The sequence below is a fragment of the Dipodomys ordii genome, unplaced genomic scaffold (genome assembly GCF_000151885.1).
Source record: "Dipodomys ordii isolate 6190 unplaced genomic scaffold, Dord_2.0 Scaffold18, whole genome shotgun sequence".
In the NCBI taxonomy this organism is placed as follows: Eukaryota; Metazoa; Chordata; class Mammalia; order Rodentia; family Heteromyidae; genus Dipodomys; species Dipodomys ordii.
The window spans coordinates 11541729-11560926 of record NW_012267234.1 but is presented as its reverse complement, the minus strand read 5'-3'; the positions used below and the strand labels follow the sequence as shown (position 1 = coordinate 11560926).

Below are 19198 nucleotides of genomic sequence, written 5' to 3'. Positions count from 1 at the left end.
CAGATGGGACAGCAATTGATTCTAAAATATTTTGAAGTATATCCTATTATATTCCAGTGATACAGATTCTAACAGTGTCATGTTAAAACTACTAATCATTCAGTACTTCTTGAGGGGCTTAAAACAGTCCATAACAGCATTTGGATCCAGGCTTTCAAATTCAGCCGAATTAAATGGTTAAAATAAATCAAAGAAATTGACTTATTACCAATAAAGCATGAAGTCCATCCCATGCAAAACTGGTTTTTTTAATCAGTCTTCCACATAATACTAGTTTTGCTCCCAAAAAGTCCCTAGTAGAACATGAGCTTTTTTCCTCCACACTCCACTCTACTTCTTGTGAAGCTCTTCCATAAATATTATCACATTATGGAATAAATTTTAATTAATACAACCCAAAGGAAATGAAGGAACATTAACTCCCATTCAAACCTTCCTTAAGAGTGAGTTTCCAAGTTAGATTTTTAACCCCCATATGTTCCTTTTTAGAAGATGAGATGTGCCTGTTGAATTTATTTTTTGGGGGGGGGCCTGGTCGTGGGGCCTCAACTCTGGGCCTGGGCGCTATCCCTCAGCTCTTCAGCTCAAGGCTAGAGCTCTACCACTTGAGCCACAGCACCACTTCCAGCTTTTTCTGTTTATGTGGTGCTGAGGAATCAAACCCAGGGCCTCATTAATGCAAGGCAAGCACTCCACCACCTTCTCAGCCACATTCTCAGCCCCCTGCTGAAGATTTTATTCATGAATCTATAATGGAATTCAGAAATAGCAAAATATAAAAAAATTGATTATCAGCCAAATACATCAAAGATTTAGTGTATTTTTTATATAGCTATAAAAATACCTAAAATGCATTCTTTGCTTTGTGGAACTTGCCATTAAAGCTTCCTTGTATTATTAAATACATATGCAAAAGAAATCAAATGTGACTAATAAAAAATCTCACAGCTAACATTTTGGTAAAGTGCTTTATTTATACTGATAAAAAATTAAAGATTACAAAATTAACTGCTGAACCATCATTTTGAAAATATCAAATTTTTCAGTATTCACTATGTACATCAATCACATTTGTAATTGCCCCATATGAGATTATAAATTATATCTTAAAATCTAATAAAAATATTTTCATTCAGTAGTTGTTTTCTGGAAGTTAAAAATCACAACATTGCTAAATGAAGCTTTTCATGATACAGAAGTGTTACCAGATATAAATTTTCATTGTTTTAAACATGATCTTTGGTTTGAAATTGTCCTGTTATTAGTTGGATGGTTATAATTAGGAAAACCTTCACAAAAGAGCATACTAGTTTTATCTGAACCATACAAGTAAACTGGTCCAATGGTCTAAAGTAACAAATGGCACATCTTATCAAGAAACCTGGTACAAAGAGTTCCCTGAAAGCAATATGTGACATGCTGCATGCTCAAGTAAATTTCACTGCTAAGGAGTAACTCGCTTCCTTTTCATAAATGACCTCTTCCACTTAATTAACAGCATTAGTCAATGAGAGGAAATTTGTCAGGAAAAAACCCTAAGAGAAGGCACAAGGTGCAAATCTTAAACAGATAAATTCAACCAAAGAACATATGCAAGCATGGACCCACGCAAGCACACGGAGCCCTCATGTTTAAGGGCTGAATAGAGTCTGTCCCAGGAAGAACTTTTATGCCTATGAATGAGTGTATGCACCCTAGAGATCAGAATTAATGAAAAGCTGCAAAAGTCATCCTTTTTCCAGAATGAAAGGTATGAAACAAACAGAAAAGGTAACACTGAAAACTATTAAGTCATAAAACTGGTCTTAGAAAGGATATGTTCAATTTCATAACTGTACGTTGCTGATGAGTTCTCTCTCTACTTGGATAATCAAATGCAAATGTCTTTTAGCAATGGCAGCATTCAAATCCCACAAAAAATCAAGCAGTGCCCCCTTAAGTAGCACCTCCATTGGCACAAACTGTAGAACCTGTTGGGGCGCATTAGAGTTAAGCAAGGTGCTCAACAACTCATTCACATTCTGCAGATACTGAAAAACTGGATTTGGAAGATTCTGATAACCAACACATAGCAGAACAGCACAGGTCCTCAGGGGCCCAGAGTGTGTAGGACAAGAAAATGTGACAAATCTAAAACAACTGTGGAGTATAAAGATCAAGCCAGCCATAAATCTTGTTAAACAAGAAAGTATAGGCAAGATCAGACTATCCCCTGTATGAAGCTGCTGTAATGAATGCAGAAGGCAGTCTAAAAACAAATGCTGGTAGGATGGGTCTCCATCATGAAGCAACGAACAGCTGTAAGTCATGAGTTCAGCTGATTCCAAGAGCTGAACATCCAAAGGTACGTGCATTTTGACATCACAGAGAGTTGGTAAACCCACAAGCAGGCACTTTATTTGGTCACTGGGTTCTATAATCTGCTCTTCCTGAAGGCACTTGGTAAGGCTAAGCAACTCAGAAAATATCAGTTCTTCAGAAAAAATGTGACAGGAACAACAATACTGCTGTTTCGGCTTAAACTTGGAATTCACACTCAAAGCTTCTCCTAAGGACTTTTCAATTGCTTCATTAAGAGTCTTTAAAATTTCACCATCACAGAAAGGCGAACACATGACCTTTGGCAGTTTCTTTCCTTCTAAAATATGCCATAAGTGGCACTCAAGGTTAGACACTGTCCCTTCTAAAAGAGAGTTTTGCCCAGGAAGGTACACAGCATGTTCTTCAGCCCAACTATTAAAGTATCCTTTGGCTATTTTATCTTTCCATGAAAGCGTTTCCAGCATCTTCCTTTCATTATAGGTTTTAAAGTATTTGTTCCTTTGCCCAAACCATTTTGTATTTGTACTACAACCAATGTTAGATTTCTTTACTAACCAGTTATTTCTGCAAAGAGGCTTCAGTTGGAATTTTTGCATAAAGTATTGTACAGCACAATTTCTTAAGTTATTCAGTTTTGCTTGTTCCTCTTTGCCCATGCATTCAAATAGACGGATATTCTCAGAAATAGTCTCTAGCTGGTATTTATGAAAAAATGCACAACATTCTTCATGACTTTTAAGAAAAGATTCAGGAATCGCATGATGGGGAAAGAGAGCTTTTCTGGTCATTTCAGTTCCAAAATTCAGCACCATTCTAGATAAGAGAGGATGAATGGCTTCTCTCCCCTTGTAACAGAGACACACGACATAGACTTCTGAGTTTCCTGCCTTGCTAGTAGCAGGTTTGAAAACATGGACTTGTTCAAAGGAACAGTTTAGCAGGTACATCAGGTTTATGGAACAATGTTCAAACAAAGTAAACATCTTTAGGACAAAAGAACCGCCGTTTCCAAGAGTGGTCAGAGCAGTGACAACTTCACAGTAATGCAAAGAAGAAACTAAAGTTTCTTGTTCACCTGGATTTCCTTGGCAATCAAAACTCCCATCTGCGGTGATCAAGTGAATGGTGGCCATGTTGCTTAGGAAATCCTGAAGTCCAGTCAGGTATTTCAGGGTCATGATATCACCAGTGTTATCTGGACCAAAGTACCACCAGTGTAAGGTATTTGCAATAAGCCGGTCATCCATAATCATTATCAGATTGTCATTTGCTTCATGGTATGGATTCAGAGTGTTAGCTACCCAACTCCAATCACAAGGGAAATGATGTGACTTTAAATAGTGATTGAGACTAGCTATAAAAGCTCCAGGAGCCTCACAAAGATGTAGAGAATTCAGTTTTCCGGTATGAAAAGCTTCCTGTGGAATAAGTGGGAAGCTACACAAAATCTCATGGAATTTACACCATGCTTGAGTACAAAGTTCAGCATTCACAGACTTTCGTACATGAGAAATAATTTTTCCTGCTTTGTTAGTGAAAGCAGTGTGCTCGTGCCACTCATCTAGTTTCTTATCACTCAGGAGGTTTTTTACTTCATTTAGGGAATTCTTCAAATCAAGAAATGCATTAAATTCTGTGTGGTCACAGGTGAAAATCTCACTGGGGTCTGGTAACTGCCACTCATTATTAAGTGGCTTGCAGTAAGAAAAGTTCTTGGCAAAAAGTTCAAAAATGTCAGCAACAACATCTGGGCTAAAGGTTTCAGAACTTGATAACTGTTGAACTGGAGGCTTCTTGCACTTACTCATTTTCAAATCGATTGAAAACCTAGGGAAAGAAAATACAAAATAAAATGAGTCAACTTTATTGTAAGTAAATTATCATGCATAAATCTGATCATACTTATAACATCAAATAAAATGGGAAGCTAAGAGCACATTTCTATTATAAAATAAGGCAATATGTACTACAGAATGAATAAAGGCGGGTTTAAATTCCAGCTCTATTACTTACAGTTTAATAAATGGCCTGGGAAAATTACTTTATAGCCTAGGATTCTGTTCTTCTTATCAAATACACTGACATATTGCTTTCTGGAAGAAGAAAGAAAACATAAATAGCATATAAAAATCATATACAAAAGAGTATCAGTAAATGACAGCTCTTAACTTGTCACTGTAACTCAGAACTCAAAAGTTTTCTATCATATGGCCACACACACACACACACACACACACACACACACACACACACACGTGCGCGCGCGCACGCGCGTGCAAATCCCTGGACATGACCCTTAATCAAGCTATAACAAGTGAATCTGAGATGGTTTTAGTTCCCTTCAGGAGAGCATGCTCCACCTGAACAGGTTACTGCCCCTCCTTTGAAGCCTCTTTGCCATCAGCCCCTTATATTACTAGGACTGCTAAACATATCTTCTATCCAGATTTCACTGAGATGTGTATTTTGGTGGTACCAATCAGGTAAACAGGCCATCAAAGTACCATTCATTGCTACAGTTGGGTCTGAAATGTCCCAAAAGGCCTATGTGATAAAGATTTGGTCCCTGGATGGTACTGGCTATTGAGAGGGAGTGGAACCTTTAAGAAGTGGGAACTGTTAGAAAGAAGTTAAGTTACTGGTAGTATGACCTTGAAAGGGATACTGACAACCTGGCCATTTCCTTTCTGCTTCCTGGTGGCCATCAGGTGAACAATTCTCCTCCATATGCACTGTCTCACCACAGGACCATAGGCAATGGCCCAACTGGCCAGAAACTGAAATTATTTTTGTTCTTTCTTCTAACTAGTACGTATTTCCTAATTAATTTCCATGCATGTGCACAATATATTCCAATCAAGCTACTGTCCTCTATCATTCTTTTGTATCCTCTCAATGAACTGTGAGCCAATATAAAGTTTTCCTTCTTTTAAGTTGCATAACTTATACATTTTGTCACAGCAATGGGAAGCTAATACACTCATCAAAAACTGTAGCCTCCTCCTTCTTGATGCTGAAAAATTACCAATAGCTCCTTGTGGCATGTTTCTAAACTAGACTCCCGCCTCTCATGAGAGTTGTCAGACAACTCCATGCTTTTACTATAAAATCTTATTATTTCTTCTTGCCACTAAAACATACTTGAGCTCTAAATGGAAAAAATAACCTTACTGAATACAGCAACTGTCACTCTATGTTTTGTATTATAACACTGCCTAAGAAATAAATAATAGGCCAGGTGCCAGTGGCTCACACGTGTAACCCTAGCTACTCAGGAGACTGAGATCTGAGGATCACGGCTCAAAGCCAGCTTGGGAAGGAAAGTCTGTGAGACTCTTATCTCCAATAAACCACTAGAAAACCGGAAGTGGCACTATGGCTCAAATGGTAGAGTGCTCACCTTGAGCTGCAGAGTGCAGGGACAGCACCCAAGACCAGAGTTCAAGTCTCACAACCAACAAAAAAAAAAAAAAGAAAAGAAAGAAATAAAAAATATTTGTCTCCAGGAGAGGAAAAAGGCTGTAAGAGAAAGAAGCATGGTTTAATGGCATAGTATTGGAAAAGTTCTAAGTTCCAACACATATTCAATGCATTCTATATATTTTTTTAAAAATCTGAATTTGATAAATGTGAAAAAAAACTGACAATAGCCATCCCACAAAAAGCAAATTATAGGATTAAAATGGGGGAAAATGGTGTGCTACCACCATAATAAATACAATAATATCAAATGACTTCATCAGTAATTTAATATTATTCTTCTAGCACAATTTTTTCAACTTTTTTATGTTACATTTACAAGTTCACCTATTCTATCAGTCTATAATCTCCCTGAAGTTAACAGCTATCTTCTTATGTTCACTTCTGACTGCCAAAACATATTTACAAACTGCATGTAGATAGGTTAACAGTCAAAATTGTTTAAAAAAAATACCCATTAAAACACCCATTTCTAACCTTACTGGTAGAAAGTATATTTAGAAAATTTTCTGAAACTGGGGCTGGGGAAGGTGGCTCAGTGGTAGAGCGCTTGCCTTGCATGCCTGAGGCCATGAGTTCGATTCCTCAGCACCACATAAGCAAAAAGAAAAAAGCCAGAAGTGGCGCTGTGGCTCAAGTGGTAGAGCGCTGCCTTGAGCTGAAGAGCTGAGGGACAGTGCCCAGGCCCAGAGTTCAGGCCCCATGACCGGACCCAAAAAAAAAAAAAAAGAAAATTTTCTGAAACTTTTAGAAAATTTTATGCATTCACTGCACCCTAAATAAGGGAAAAGAAAAGCTTATTTTAACAATTTAAACTGTCTTGACTCAGTGCTTGCTGTAAACTATAATCATGTTTATGTCTCAAAATGTCTTCTATTTGGGAAAAGGTCTGGGTTTTAATCATTAAGTTCACATACTAGTTAATGGCTGTAGTTAACCTTACCTGAACTAAATAGGTAATTACCTTCATATGAGGACAATCGAAGGGATTCAAAACTACACTTTGGCTGTGTTGCCACCTAATTTTTATTATTACTCACCCTTACTCATTACCCACCAATCACACAAGCCTTCCTGTGGTTCACTGAAAACATCAGGCACATTCTAAGCCAAAATCCTTTACAGTGGGTGATCCTTCTATCTGAAATGATCTTCCCCAGGTATCTGCATAGCCAGTTCCCTCATCTTCTTCCAATAACTTACTCTGTGAAGCCTACCAGGATATACTTATTTACAATTGCACCTTATACTCCTTTCTTGTGCTTTCTTCTTTCTCAGCACCCATTTCCTTCTAAACTTATCCCTAACTTATTCATACTTCCTGTTTATTGTCCTCCAAACTAGAATATAAGCTCCATAGGGCAGGACTCTAGTTTTATTTACTTACCTATCACCTCCAAGAGGTTTGAGCAGTGCCTACTACACAATAAAGCACTTACTGAATAAATGGCTGGATACCACACTTAGCACAAGAATCAATTATCTGATCATGTTCTGAATAGGTCATAATTATGCCTTTCAACTTCAACACACTTCAAAGCAGGACTTAAAAAAAAAATAAAACAGCTTGTGGCTTACTGGTTGAATGGACCGACTGTTGACAGTCGGTCCCTTTTATTAAGCACTCCACGGAGTGTGGTATCATAATTCTGCTGGGTGGCCCGGTACCTAGTTAGTAGGTACTTTCCTGTCCAAAGCCACAGAGAGGGCATACTCTTGAACAAATCAGTGAGTTTCATACAAAATCCACAAGATCGCAACAAGTCGTTGCCTGTCCAGTTACCATACAGGAGTTTGGTGGTTTCTGCCAACTCCTTCTCCGAGGAACTGGGAAAACGAACGGTGTGAGTGCAGAGCTTACGGTGGCTGGGGGGGGGGGGGGGGCACTTCTCCTAGGGGTGCTAAGGCCCAAGCCCCCCACCCGCCCAGCCCTGGCTCCCAGCCCCCGCCTCTGCCCCGGGCCCTTCGCCCATCACCTCCTCTGAGGCCCAGGACCCCGGCCCGTCGCCCAACCCCTCCTCTGAGGCCCAGGCACCCGGCCAGTCTCCGATTACCTCCGGCCAGGGATACTCAACTCCGGGCAGGCCTCACTTCACCTGCTCCACTCCCACCTTCGCTGCGGGCAGCAGCTTCTTGGGGTGCTCACTCTTTCGGGTTCGCGATGGCCGCCAGCCGCAAAGGGCAAAGGAAGCACACTGAGAAGGGGGAGCCGGACGAGCCGGACCGTCCTCGCGGCGCTGGGACTCTCCTCTCCCCTCCAAGCCGCGCCCCGCAGAACGCCAGCTGACGGCGGCCATAGGACCCAGACACAGCGCGCACGCGCAGTCTAAGCTAGGCTGACGTCAGTACGTCAACGGTACGTACGACCGCTACTTTCCTCACCTTTACTCCGCGAGCTACTGGAACCGGGAAACGCCGACACCTCACCGCATCGCGGTCGCCATGGTAATAGAAGCTGCGCGCGCAGAGGCAGCTTCTTTTAGCCGCGCCTTGGAGAGCTGGAGTGGTTGTGGTGGGCGGAGCCTGCCCGTCTCTAACGCGCTGGCTCCGCCCACTTCGTCCTTGGAGTCAAGTGTTTTTCTAATGCAGCTGGACAGATGGTAGTTCCTATTGGAATAAGACCGGAGCTTCAAAGAGAACGTGAGTTTAAAAGCCAAACTAGGGAGATTGAGAAAACATTGTGAATGCATCTGTCAAGACAAACTTAGAAGACAAAACTTAGAAGAATAAAGATTCCACCAGGCAGTCAAAAACAAAACAAAACAAAAACAAAAAAAGGAAAAAGAATCAAATAGCCAATATCAAAATAAGCAAGAATCAGGTAGCCAATTATTTAGCCTCTTATTAAAACAAAAACAAAAACAGCTGGGGTTAGGGCATGGTGGCACAACCTGTAATCCATCATAGCACTCAGGAGACTGATGGAGGAGGTTTCCAAGTTCAAGGCCAGCCTGGGCTGCATATGGAGACCCTGTCTAAAAAGCAAAAAACAAAAAGGGAACCCAAAAGCCAGGCACCAGTGGCTCATGCCTGTAATCTTAGCTACTCAGGAGGCTGAGATCTGAGGATCGTGGTTGGCAGCCTGGAGGAAATGCTGGAAGCGGTGCAGTGGCTCAAGTGGTAGAGTACGCGCTTTGAGCAAAAGCATTTCAGGGATCACACACAGGCCCAGGGATCACACCCAGGCCCAGAGTTCAAACCCCAGGAACTAAAAGAAAATAGAGGATCTGAAGTGAAAACAAAGTTTTCCTTTTACCTAATTTAGAAGATATTAAAAAGACTGATTATGTCCATTGCTGGTGGGAATTCAGATAAAGACATTCATATGTAGAACAATTACTTTCCAGAAGGTAAAATACTCATGTACTTTCATCCAGCACTGTCAACTCCTGGCAATTTATCCTTAGGAAATCAACAACTGGCACTTGCTTTAGACAGATATTCATCTCCGCACTTTATTTATTTATTTATTTTGGCAGTGCTGATGTTTCAGGTCAGAGCCTCCATGCTTGCTAGGCAGATACTTTTGCCCCTTGAGTTTCTCTGCCAGCCCTCATTTCATCACTTTAGTAGCAATGATAAAAATGTCATTGTATTTCTGTTACTTTGAGTACAGTGAGATATCCAGATTACAAGTATTCAACCACTGTTTTTGGTGGTGCCCTGGCTTGGAATTCAAGACTTCAAGCACTCTTCAATTTGAACCACATCACCAGCCCTTTGTGCTTCAGGTATCTTTCAGATACTGTTGTACTTTTTCACCAGGAACAGGAAGCTTCTCTCTTCTATCCTCCTTCCTTTGCCTCCTGAATAGCTGGAATTGCAGGTGCATCCACTATACCCACCATGTTTGTTAAGATGCAGATCTCATCAACATTTCTCCCATATTAGCCTTGAATCTCCATACTTCCAATATGCCTTCTGGGTAGCAAGAAGTATAGGCATGCACTACCATGCCTGGCTATTCAACCACTTTTGACAGATTTTTCTTGAATATCCTAGAGAAGCTCTCTCCAGTGTTCCCAGACTCCTATCCTCAAGAACCAACCACAGATCTATTTTCCATCACCATTGTTTAGTTCTGTCTATTCTAAAACTTCACATAAAGTTAATCATTAGAGTTTATTCCTGTTGGGTTCTAGCCATTTTCCATTCAGTGTCACTTTTTGAATATTAATCTATGTTGTCTTATATATGTGTACATTCCTTTTTATTATGAAGTGATATATCATTATAAGGATGTGCATGCTTTTGTTAATGTAACCAGTGTGAGTCAAGGTGTGTTTTATGAGTTATGGATATCATTATAATCATGTTTTAAACAACCTTAAAATTAAATTTACACTATAGTTGATATTGTGCTAACCTCATATATATTTTAATCAAAATTTTTGTTATAGACTGAATTGTTTCCTTCCTGCTGCATATACATGTTAAAGCATTATCAGTGTGAGTATATTTGAAAATAGAGCCTTTATGGCAACAATTAAAGTAATCAAAGTAGGGCTCTAATCTGGCAGGACTGGTTTTCTTTTTCTTTTCTGGTTGTGGGGCTTGAACTCAGTGCCTGAGTGCTGTCCCGCAGCTCTTCAGCGCAAGGCTAGCGTTCTACCACTTGGGCTACACTGCCAATTCCAGGACTGGTTTTCTTATAAGAAGAATAGATACCAGAAATCTCTGTCTGCAAACAGAGAGGAACGTTCATCTGAGAACACAGTGAGATGCCAGGAGGAGGGGACTCATCAGAATCTAAGCCTGCCAATCTTGGACTTACTTCTATCCTCTAGAACTGTGAAATAAGGTTCTGCTGTTTAAGTGATTTCTCTTTGTTATTCTCTTCCATATAGAAAGGGACCAAATAGCTTAAAAACATTGTAAGGATTTAAAGGAGAAAGTAGAGTACTATAGTTGGCTCAGAACTTTATGGGGGGGGGGCAACAGGTCCTGTGGTTGACACCTATAATCCCGTCTACTTGATCTGAGTATCCTGGTACAAAGCCAGCCTAGGCAGGAAAGTCCAAAGATTCTTATCTCCAGTTCACTACCAAAATTCCAGAAGTGGAGGAGTTGTGGCTCCAGTAATAGAGTGTCAACCTTGAGTAAAGGGACAGTGCTCAGGCTCAGGTTCAAGCCCCAGTGCTAGTACACATAATGTGCACACATGTGCTTATGCATGCACACACACATACACAATGTTAGAAAAACCAATGTGTAGAATAAAGTACAAGGTATGGCCCATCCTTTGAAAATTAATCACATTATTGTCTATACAAGACATTTTAAAACAAACGACACTGTACAACTAAGTTCTATATTGTGTTATAGGAGTCCAAAGAAGATCCAATTGGTAGGAAAGATATGAGGAAGGATTATGGAAACTGATATTTTAACTTTTATCTTAAAGAGTACTAGCCTAGCACAAGAAAATAACAGGTGTGAAAAAAAACAGACAAGAGGAAGTCTAATATAGATTATACTCAAGGGACAAAAAAAAAACCCCAGTAAGATTAGAAATGCTGTGTAAGTAGTGTCTTAGGCTCCTATAACAAAACCCTCTGAAACATTTCATAAACAACAGAAACTTATTTTCTCACACTTTCAGGGGTGGGTAAGTGCAATATCAGAGCTCTCTTCCTGAGTTTTAGATGGCCATCCTTTTGATTGTTTTCAAGTGACAGAGAGAAAGCAAGCTCTCTGGTCTCTCCTTAGAAAGCCACTAACCCCAGTGTGAGGGCACCACTTTTTTTTTTTTTTTTGGTCCTGGGGCCTGAACTCTGGGCCTGGGCGCTGTCCCTCAGCTCTTCAGCTCAAGGCTAGCGCTCTACCACTTGAGCCACAGCATGACTTCTGGCTTTTTCTGCTTATGTGATGCTGAGGAATCGAACCCAGGGCCTCATGCATGCAAGGCAAGCGCTCTACCACGGAGCCACCTTCCCAGCCCAGGGCCCCACTTTTCTGAAGTCATCTAAGCCTAACTACCTTTCAAAGGCCTCATTTCTATATATCACATTGAAGGTGAGATCTTTGACATGTGGGTTTGATGATGGGGAGACAAAGTTCCACCCACAGCAGGGAGTAAGGAGCCAGGCTCTGGCCCCAAATCCAATGTAACAGGAAATGGTGAAGAGGGAAAGAAATGATTTTTAGTTTAGCTCTTAACAAACTTAGGGAGAGCAGTGAAATAGCCAAATGGAAATTTCCAGAAGGAGGGAATAAAAAAATCAAAGGTGACTAAAGCTCTAGCAGGAAGCACAGTAGCACTCAACCCTGTGAATTTTCAAGGAATTACATCATTATGATTTTCCCTAGGAACCATTATGGTACTTCATTTTGAATTGAAATCAATACTCAAGTTGTTAAAGCCTTAGCCCTGGGGGATACTCACTATTAAGAGCTCACTTGACCTTGTGGCCATAGGGATCGATATGGCTTCGCTTTATCAATGGTGAAGTGCACCCAGATTCTGGCACATGAACTTCACACCTTCTGTCTAGGTGACCTTGGGCAGAGAAAACCTCTTCAAGGTCATATTGCAGATTACTAGGAATGAATGAGTTTGGCACAAGGTCCTACATGTAGCTGATATATGATCAATGTTACTGGCTCCTGAAAATGTCTAATTTTTTTTTCTAGAAGCTAGGGTGCTGAATTCAACTTTTCATGCCGAGTTTTCTTTCTGCTGCTGTTTCTTTTTATAGCCAAGATCCTTAATAGAGCAGAAGAGGAAAAGAGAGAGGAAGGCAAAGAAGACAGAGGGAAAGAAAGACGATGACAGGGGCCAAATGATTTCATATCTGCAGCTGCAAAGATGACAGATGTATCTGTTCCCTGTTGTCCACAATTTGGGTTGGTTTCAAGAGTAGAAATGAGACAGGCTGCGAAATGAAAGAAAGCATGACCAGAACAGTGTAGAATGATAAAGGCAAGTTACAGGACAGTTTTATTTTGCCTTATGTGATGTTTGAAATATAACAAACAATTTTGCATAATGTGCATTGGTACAGGCAGAAAAAAAGTATAAACACATGGGTGAAAAAGATGGTTTCCTGTGGGAAGGCCCAGGGAACTAGGGGAAGGCACAAAGGACCCTATAATGTTTTTATCCTTTCTATGAAGTCCTAAAGCAACAGAAAAGTGTTGATACTTTTTAAATCTAGGTAGGGGGTGCATGAGTGTTACATTTGAATACTTGAAATACCTCCTAAAGTTTTTAAACATATAAAGGAGACTTACATGTTCTCTACCTAATTGTCAAACTGCCATACAGTTTAGAAATCCCTTATTTGCTCAGCTAAATCACATACATGAATGTTTTTCATGAATAAGCATGTACCCCAGATCCCATTTGAAAAGAGCAACATGAATTTATTAAAAATAGATCATGTTGAGATAGGCACAGTGGTTCATGCCTATAATCCTAGCTGCTCAGGAGGCTGAGATCTGTGAGACACTGATCTCCAATTAAGCACCTCCCCCAACCAAAAAAAAGTTGAAGTAGAGCTGTAGCTCAAGTGGTAAAGTGCTAGCCTTGAGCAAAAAAGCTCAGGGACAGTGCCCAGGCCCTTGGTTCAAGCCCTAGGCCAGGTATACACACACACACACACACACACACACACAAAAAAACTCATGGCCAATGGCTCATGCCTAACTACTCAAGAGGCTAAAAATCTAAGGATTGAGGTTCAAAGCCAGCCAGGGCAGAGAAATCCTTGAGACTCCTATCTGCAATTAACCAGAAAAAGCTAGATGTGGAGATGTGTCTCAAGTGGTAGAGCACTAGCCTTGAGCAAAGAAGCTCAGGAACAGCATGCTGGCCCTTAGTTCAAGCTCCAGTACCAGCACACATACATACAAGAATAGGTCATGTTTTTGTGTTTTATTCAACAAAATATAGTTAACAAACTGCTGGTATATATGTTAAGAAAGGGGATAACCAAGAGGTTTCATTTTGAGGCCCAACTGATAGATGGTAACTGCCCAGAGAACACTGGTAAGAGGGACTGTGAAATCATGTCTGGATACCAAAGGAGGGCAATGATTGACAACGGAGAGAGAGAGAGGGAAGGGTGTGAAGGGTAGGATGGTGGAGAGGCATCCTAATTGTCCTGGGGATATTCCCAACACTTTGCCTCTCTCATTGCTCCTTCCCCATCTCCCTTCACTCATTTCTTCTAACTTGGCACTTTCTAGAATGTTCCCTGCTTCATTCTCTTTGGTCTCATACCACAACATGGATTTTATAGCAACCCCGTGTACTGGTGAGTCCAGCCAGGTGTGACCCTAAATTGAAGCACATTTACATAAAATTTATCTCTAAATATTCTATTTGTTTCTCAATTTGTCCCTGCTAGTAAACTGTCAGCTTTGGAAGAACAGGGGAAATCATAGTGCTCTCTGTACCTCCAGGTGCCAGCACATAATAAGCCAGCCATAAAAGTTCAATGAAAGAATGAGTTAATGAATGGTGTCCTTCTTTCCCAGAAAAGGGAGCAAACTCAGAAGCTGGTATTTTTCTTAAGATTACCCTTCCTCCAAAATCATCCCATTTTCTTTCAAAACAGGGACAGACAAACATAACATTGATCCACTACCCCAGACAGCTCTACCCCACTTGGAAACTTTGTTCGTTCTTGCTCTTGGAATTCCTCTCCAGTTGTCTCTCAGAAAGTCCCTCCAGTCAAACCTTCAACTGTACAATTCTGCTGTCACCCAGGACTTCTGCAGTGGCCAGTCCTCAGGACTCATCTTACTTCCATCTTTCAGCCATGTTGCATATACCTGCTCTCTCGTCCTAGATATGGAATCCAGTGCGTGTCTTGGATTCCCAGATTCCAACTTTTCCTGGTTTTCCTACTCCCTCCTCACCATCTCTCTGTCTCAGTCTCTTTGGCTTGCTTCCTTTTCTCCTTGAGTTTTAATATTGAAGTGAACAAGGGCTCATTCATCTCTATATTACTCTGTAAGTGATCTTATCCAACTTCAAGCCTTAAGAAGTATGATCTATACATTTATAACCCCAAATATCTATCTTCAGCCCAGCTCCATCTTTCAACCTGTAGTCTCCTTTAGTATCCAATTTTCTACTCAACATCCCCAGTTGGATAACATCACAATCTATTCTGTGTTGACATAAGGGAATACCTTAAGACTGGGTCTCAGGCCAGGCCAGGCCAGGCATTGGCACCTGTTGGGCTTCTGGTGAGGAACTTGGGCTGATGGTGGTGGAAGCAAAGGGCAAAGTGGGAGCAAGGGGAAGACAGAGGGGAGTGACAAGCTCGCTTTGTTACAACCTGTTCTTACAATAACTCACATAGTCTCAAAAGAGCAAGAAGTAACTTTTGTTAGAAATGCATTGATCCATATGAGAGTTCCACCTCCATCACCCAAATACCACACACACACACACACACACACACACACACACACACACACACACACACACGCACGGTTCCACTTTCCAACACTGCTGTGTAGAGGAATCAAGGATCAATGTAAATTTTGGCCCTAGCAGCTGCCCCACAGTTATCTCAAACTGAGCTGAAATCAGATTCCAGTTGCACATACTTTCTTCAGCAGCCTCCCACTTGTCCACTACTTGGAACAGAAATGAGATGGCCATTCATTCTCCCAGCTGTGTCAGAGCAAACGTCGTTATCTCTAAGTAATCAGTTGATTCATTTGAGTCCCATTACTATGGTTCCCCCTTTGTGCTTGAAGATTTTGTTTCAAAAGGGCTCACAGCTACTTGAAAGGGAAAGGTAAGAGTAGCATAATCCAGGAACAGTCTGAGTAAAAGCTTAAGGGAAAAAAAGAACCAAGGCACGTGGCTCAAGTGGTAGAACACTTGCTTGCAAGCATGAGGTCCTGAATTCAAGCCTAAGTGCAGTCAATAATAATAATAATAGACAGAGGGGAGGGGGCACGGGATGTGGGGAGGAAGGGTAAGCAAATGTAGTCATTATATTCTATGTACATTAAGTATAAAATGAACTGTGTAAGCCAGGCACCAGTGGCTCACACCTGTAATCCTAGTTACTCAGGAGGCTGAGATCTGAGGATCACAATTCAAAACCAGCTGGGCAGGAAAATTTGTGAAACTCTTATCTCCAATTAGCCACCCGAAAACTGGAAGTGGTGCTCTGGCTCAAGTAGTAGAGTGCTTGCCTAGAGTTCAAACCCCACAACTGACCAAAAAAAAAATGAACTATGTAACTTTAGGGTAGAAACAGGAAGGGGAGAACACAGGAAAAAAGAGGTGACATTGACCAAAAACAACCATACCCATAATGTGACTTACAGAATTATAATTCCTTTGTACAACTACTTAATAAAGGAAATTACATGCCTATATAGTAAACATTAAAAACAATAATAAAACAAAAATAAATCCAAACAAACTTGGCTCATAGATGCCAAGTTTAAGCAAATGTAAAATATATTAATTTTTATGTTAAATATAATGACTATATTCCTCTACCCTTCCACTCTCCATTTATCTGTTCCCCCTCTCTCTGATCCTCCCCCCATCCTATTGACCTTTATTCTCAAGGTCTACTCTCTTCCCTTCATAAGTTTTGTTCCAGGATGACCTGGAATGAGTGTAGCTTTAGTCCTTAACCTCTTCATTCCCCCTTTGATTTGTTGAATTTCATCTCTGACATATTTTGGTTTTGCTTTGGTTTGGTTTTCATTTTGTCTCATTGAATTCAGGTGATTAGTAATTTTATCTGCTTGAAGCAATTGTAGGGCTTCTTCCCAGGTTTCCTGGGCTACTGCAATCTTTCATCTCTTTTATGTCGGTCATGCTCAATTAAGCCTTATCTTCCATTTTTGCTCCTATGCAGAATGCTGCTTGCTTGGTTGCTACACTGCTTCATTTCATCTTGCTCATGCTTCAACTAGACAGCCCAGCCCAGTTCTTCCTGCTTGGACAGAAAATAAGGTGGAATCTTATTAATACCTACCCATCCTTATCTAGGACCTTTATTTCTTTCCAGCTACTTCTTGAGACCTGAGGATTACTTTGTGCTCACTTTCATTATAACTTGAGGAAAGGAACTTGGAAAAGTTCAGCCAATCCTGAAGCCTTTGGTAGAAGACAAGCTCACTCTCTCCTCTAAGGTATTGTTAATGTCCAGTGTAAGATATTCTTCCTACTGTGTGTGTGTGTGTGTGTGTGTGTGTGTGTGTGTAGGGATAGGGGTTTCTTCAAATCAGTCCCCAGACTTAGCATGGAGCACTGGCAAATGATATCACTCATTGGTTTTCTTAGCTCAACTTTGATGTTGCCATTGTTTCCTTCCCTTGTATAACTTCTGGGGAAGAAGTGATAAGGTATGTACATTAGAATTTTTTCAGCCAAATGTTGATGGCTCACACCTGTAATCATAGCTAGTCAGAAAGCTGAGATCTGAGGATCAAGATTTGAAGCTAGCTGGAGCAGACAAATCTGAAAGATCCTTCTCTCTGTAGAATGGGAACTTCTTTGTACAACTACTTAAAGATAATAATAATAATATGTAAAAAAGACCCTTCTCTCGAATTAACCACAAAAAGCTGGCAGTGGACGTGTGGCTTAAATGATAGAGCAACAACCTTGAGAACAAAAGTCAAGTGAGAGCGTAAGGTCCAATACCAGCACAAAATCTATCAATCAATCAATCAACCAATTTCCCAGTTTACTTCATGAGGACCACCTCTTTCCTCCTTTGTTGTTGCTAATTTCTTTATCTAGTTTATTCCACTGAGGATTGGAGAACATGATTCTGGAAGCAAAAACAAATACACGTCCACATACAGGCATGTGCTACGAATAACCCTTCAGACAATGCTGGACCACATACATGATGATGGTCATGGGAGACTGTGTTGCCTAGCAACACTGCAGCTCTTTCCATTCAAGTAAATATGATGATGAATTGCTAATGATGCATTTGTCAGAATCTATGCCTGTTGTTAAGTGACATAGGGCTACAAACACATGCACGCGCGTGCGCGCGCACGCACACACACACCCACACACACACACAAATGGAGGAAACTGGCTATTTTCTTCTATCATCCTTTAGGGACTGGAGAGAAGTGGAAGAGATTGAGTGTAAGAGATTGAGTGGCCATAGTCCCTACTTAGAAAGCCTGGGAAAATTTTGTGCAGAATATCTGGCCACCCTATTTCTCTTGTATTATTTTTTGCTTCTCTTTTGTTTTTCTAGCAAGGAGTAGTGTCATCTTTAACAGACAGGGGCATTCTGTTGTACTTGATTTTGGACAGTCGAAGTGAAGGGGGCTCAGGACATTCAACGGTCTGAATGAATAGAGAAAAGGGCTCAAGGCTGAGCCCCTGGTACCTGTAATAAAGATAGCAATGCAGGTAGGAAATCTGGGCTTGAGCCTGGTCTTGGGAAGGAAAGGGGAAAAGACAGAGGTGAAGGAAGGGTGGGAAATCTGCAAATTGAACATCTCCCCAAGCCACACATAGCCACAGCTCCCAGTGGGAGACCAGCATCACAAGGAGGAATGCAAGTGAATTCACTGAGCGTCTGTGCTTGGAATTAATAAGAAATCCTCATCAAACCCGTGACCTCATAGGCTTTAGCTTCAGAAGGCAGAAAGCTTTCCAGTGCTGACGTGCACTCCTGTATGCTTCATCTTCAGGCTCTGTCTCTGTGATGGATTGCCATCTGCATCGTGCCCTGGCATTTTCACACACCAAGTAATTGATTGTGGAAGGTTGTGGGAGGTCTTTCTGTGGAAGGAAGCTATAACACACACACACACACACACACACACACACACACACACACATACACATACACTCACACACACACCACAAATCCCACTCTGTCAACTCAAATGTTTTGCTATTTTAAATCTATGTTGACTTCTTTATAGTGTGAAATTGCCCCTTATGAAAATAGTTCCATGTTTTGTAGTGAAATCATTATTTAATTTCAATAACTCTGTATGTGTGTGTGTATGCACATGCGCATGTGCGTGCATGCTTTTGCTGGGACTTGAACTCAGGACGTAGGTGCTATTCTTAGCTTTGGTTCAAGGCTTGTGCTTTACTGCTTGAGCCACACCACTTTCAATGTTTTCATGGTTAATAAGAGTCTCAGATTTGTCTACTTGGGTTGGATTTGAACTTCATTCCCCAGATCTCAGCATATCCTGAGTAGCTAGGATAACAGGTGTGAACCACTGGCATTCAGCTCAAGCACATATCTTGGTATTTTTACGTTCTTCTATCATTCTATAAGAGGCATCAAAGTTTCCAGATTTTTTTTTCTGAAGAAGAAATTGACTTCTAGGATGTTGGAGCAACCATTCCAGTGGGTCAGGTGCCTCTGCCAGTCACGCCCAGCGTCATCCCCAGGCTCCACTGGGGAGGGGTTCA

At 41.0% G+C, this 19198-nt stretch overlaps 1 protein-coding gene across 3 annotated transcripts; it reads right to left on the bottom strand.

Moving 5' to 3' along the window:
• Positions 1-961: 961 nt before the first annotated feature.
• Positions 962-8090, bottom strand: Cmtr2 (cap methyltransferase 2). 3 transcript variants are annotated; one of them, XM_013012995.1, is made up of 3 exons: positions 7857-8090; positions 4336-4415; positions 962-4149 (listed from the first exon to the last, which is right to left on the bottom strand). In XM_013012995.1, the coding sequence occupies exon 3, from the start codon at positions 4128-4130 to the stop codon at positions 1827-1829; it is 2304 nt and encodes a 767-aa protein (XP_012868449.1). In that variant the 5' UTR covers positions 4131-4149; positions 4336-4415; positions 7857-8090; the 3' UTR covers positions 962-1826. The 3 variants fall into 3 exon arrangements, with proteins under 3 accessions (XP_012868449.1, XP_012868450.1, XP_012868451.1); XM_013012996.1 differs by having other exon boundaries at positions 7899-8090; XM_013012997.1 differs by lacking the exon at positions 7857-8090 and adding an exon at positions 7779-7810.
• Between the last annotated feature and the right edge of the window lie 11108 nt (positions 8091-19198).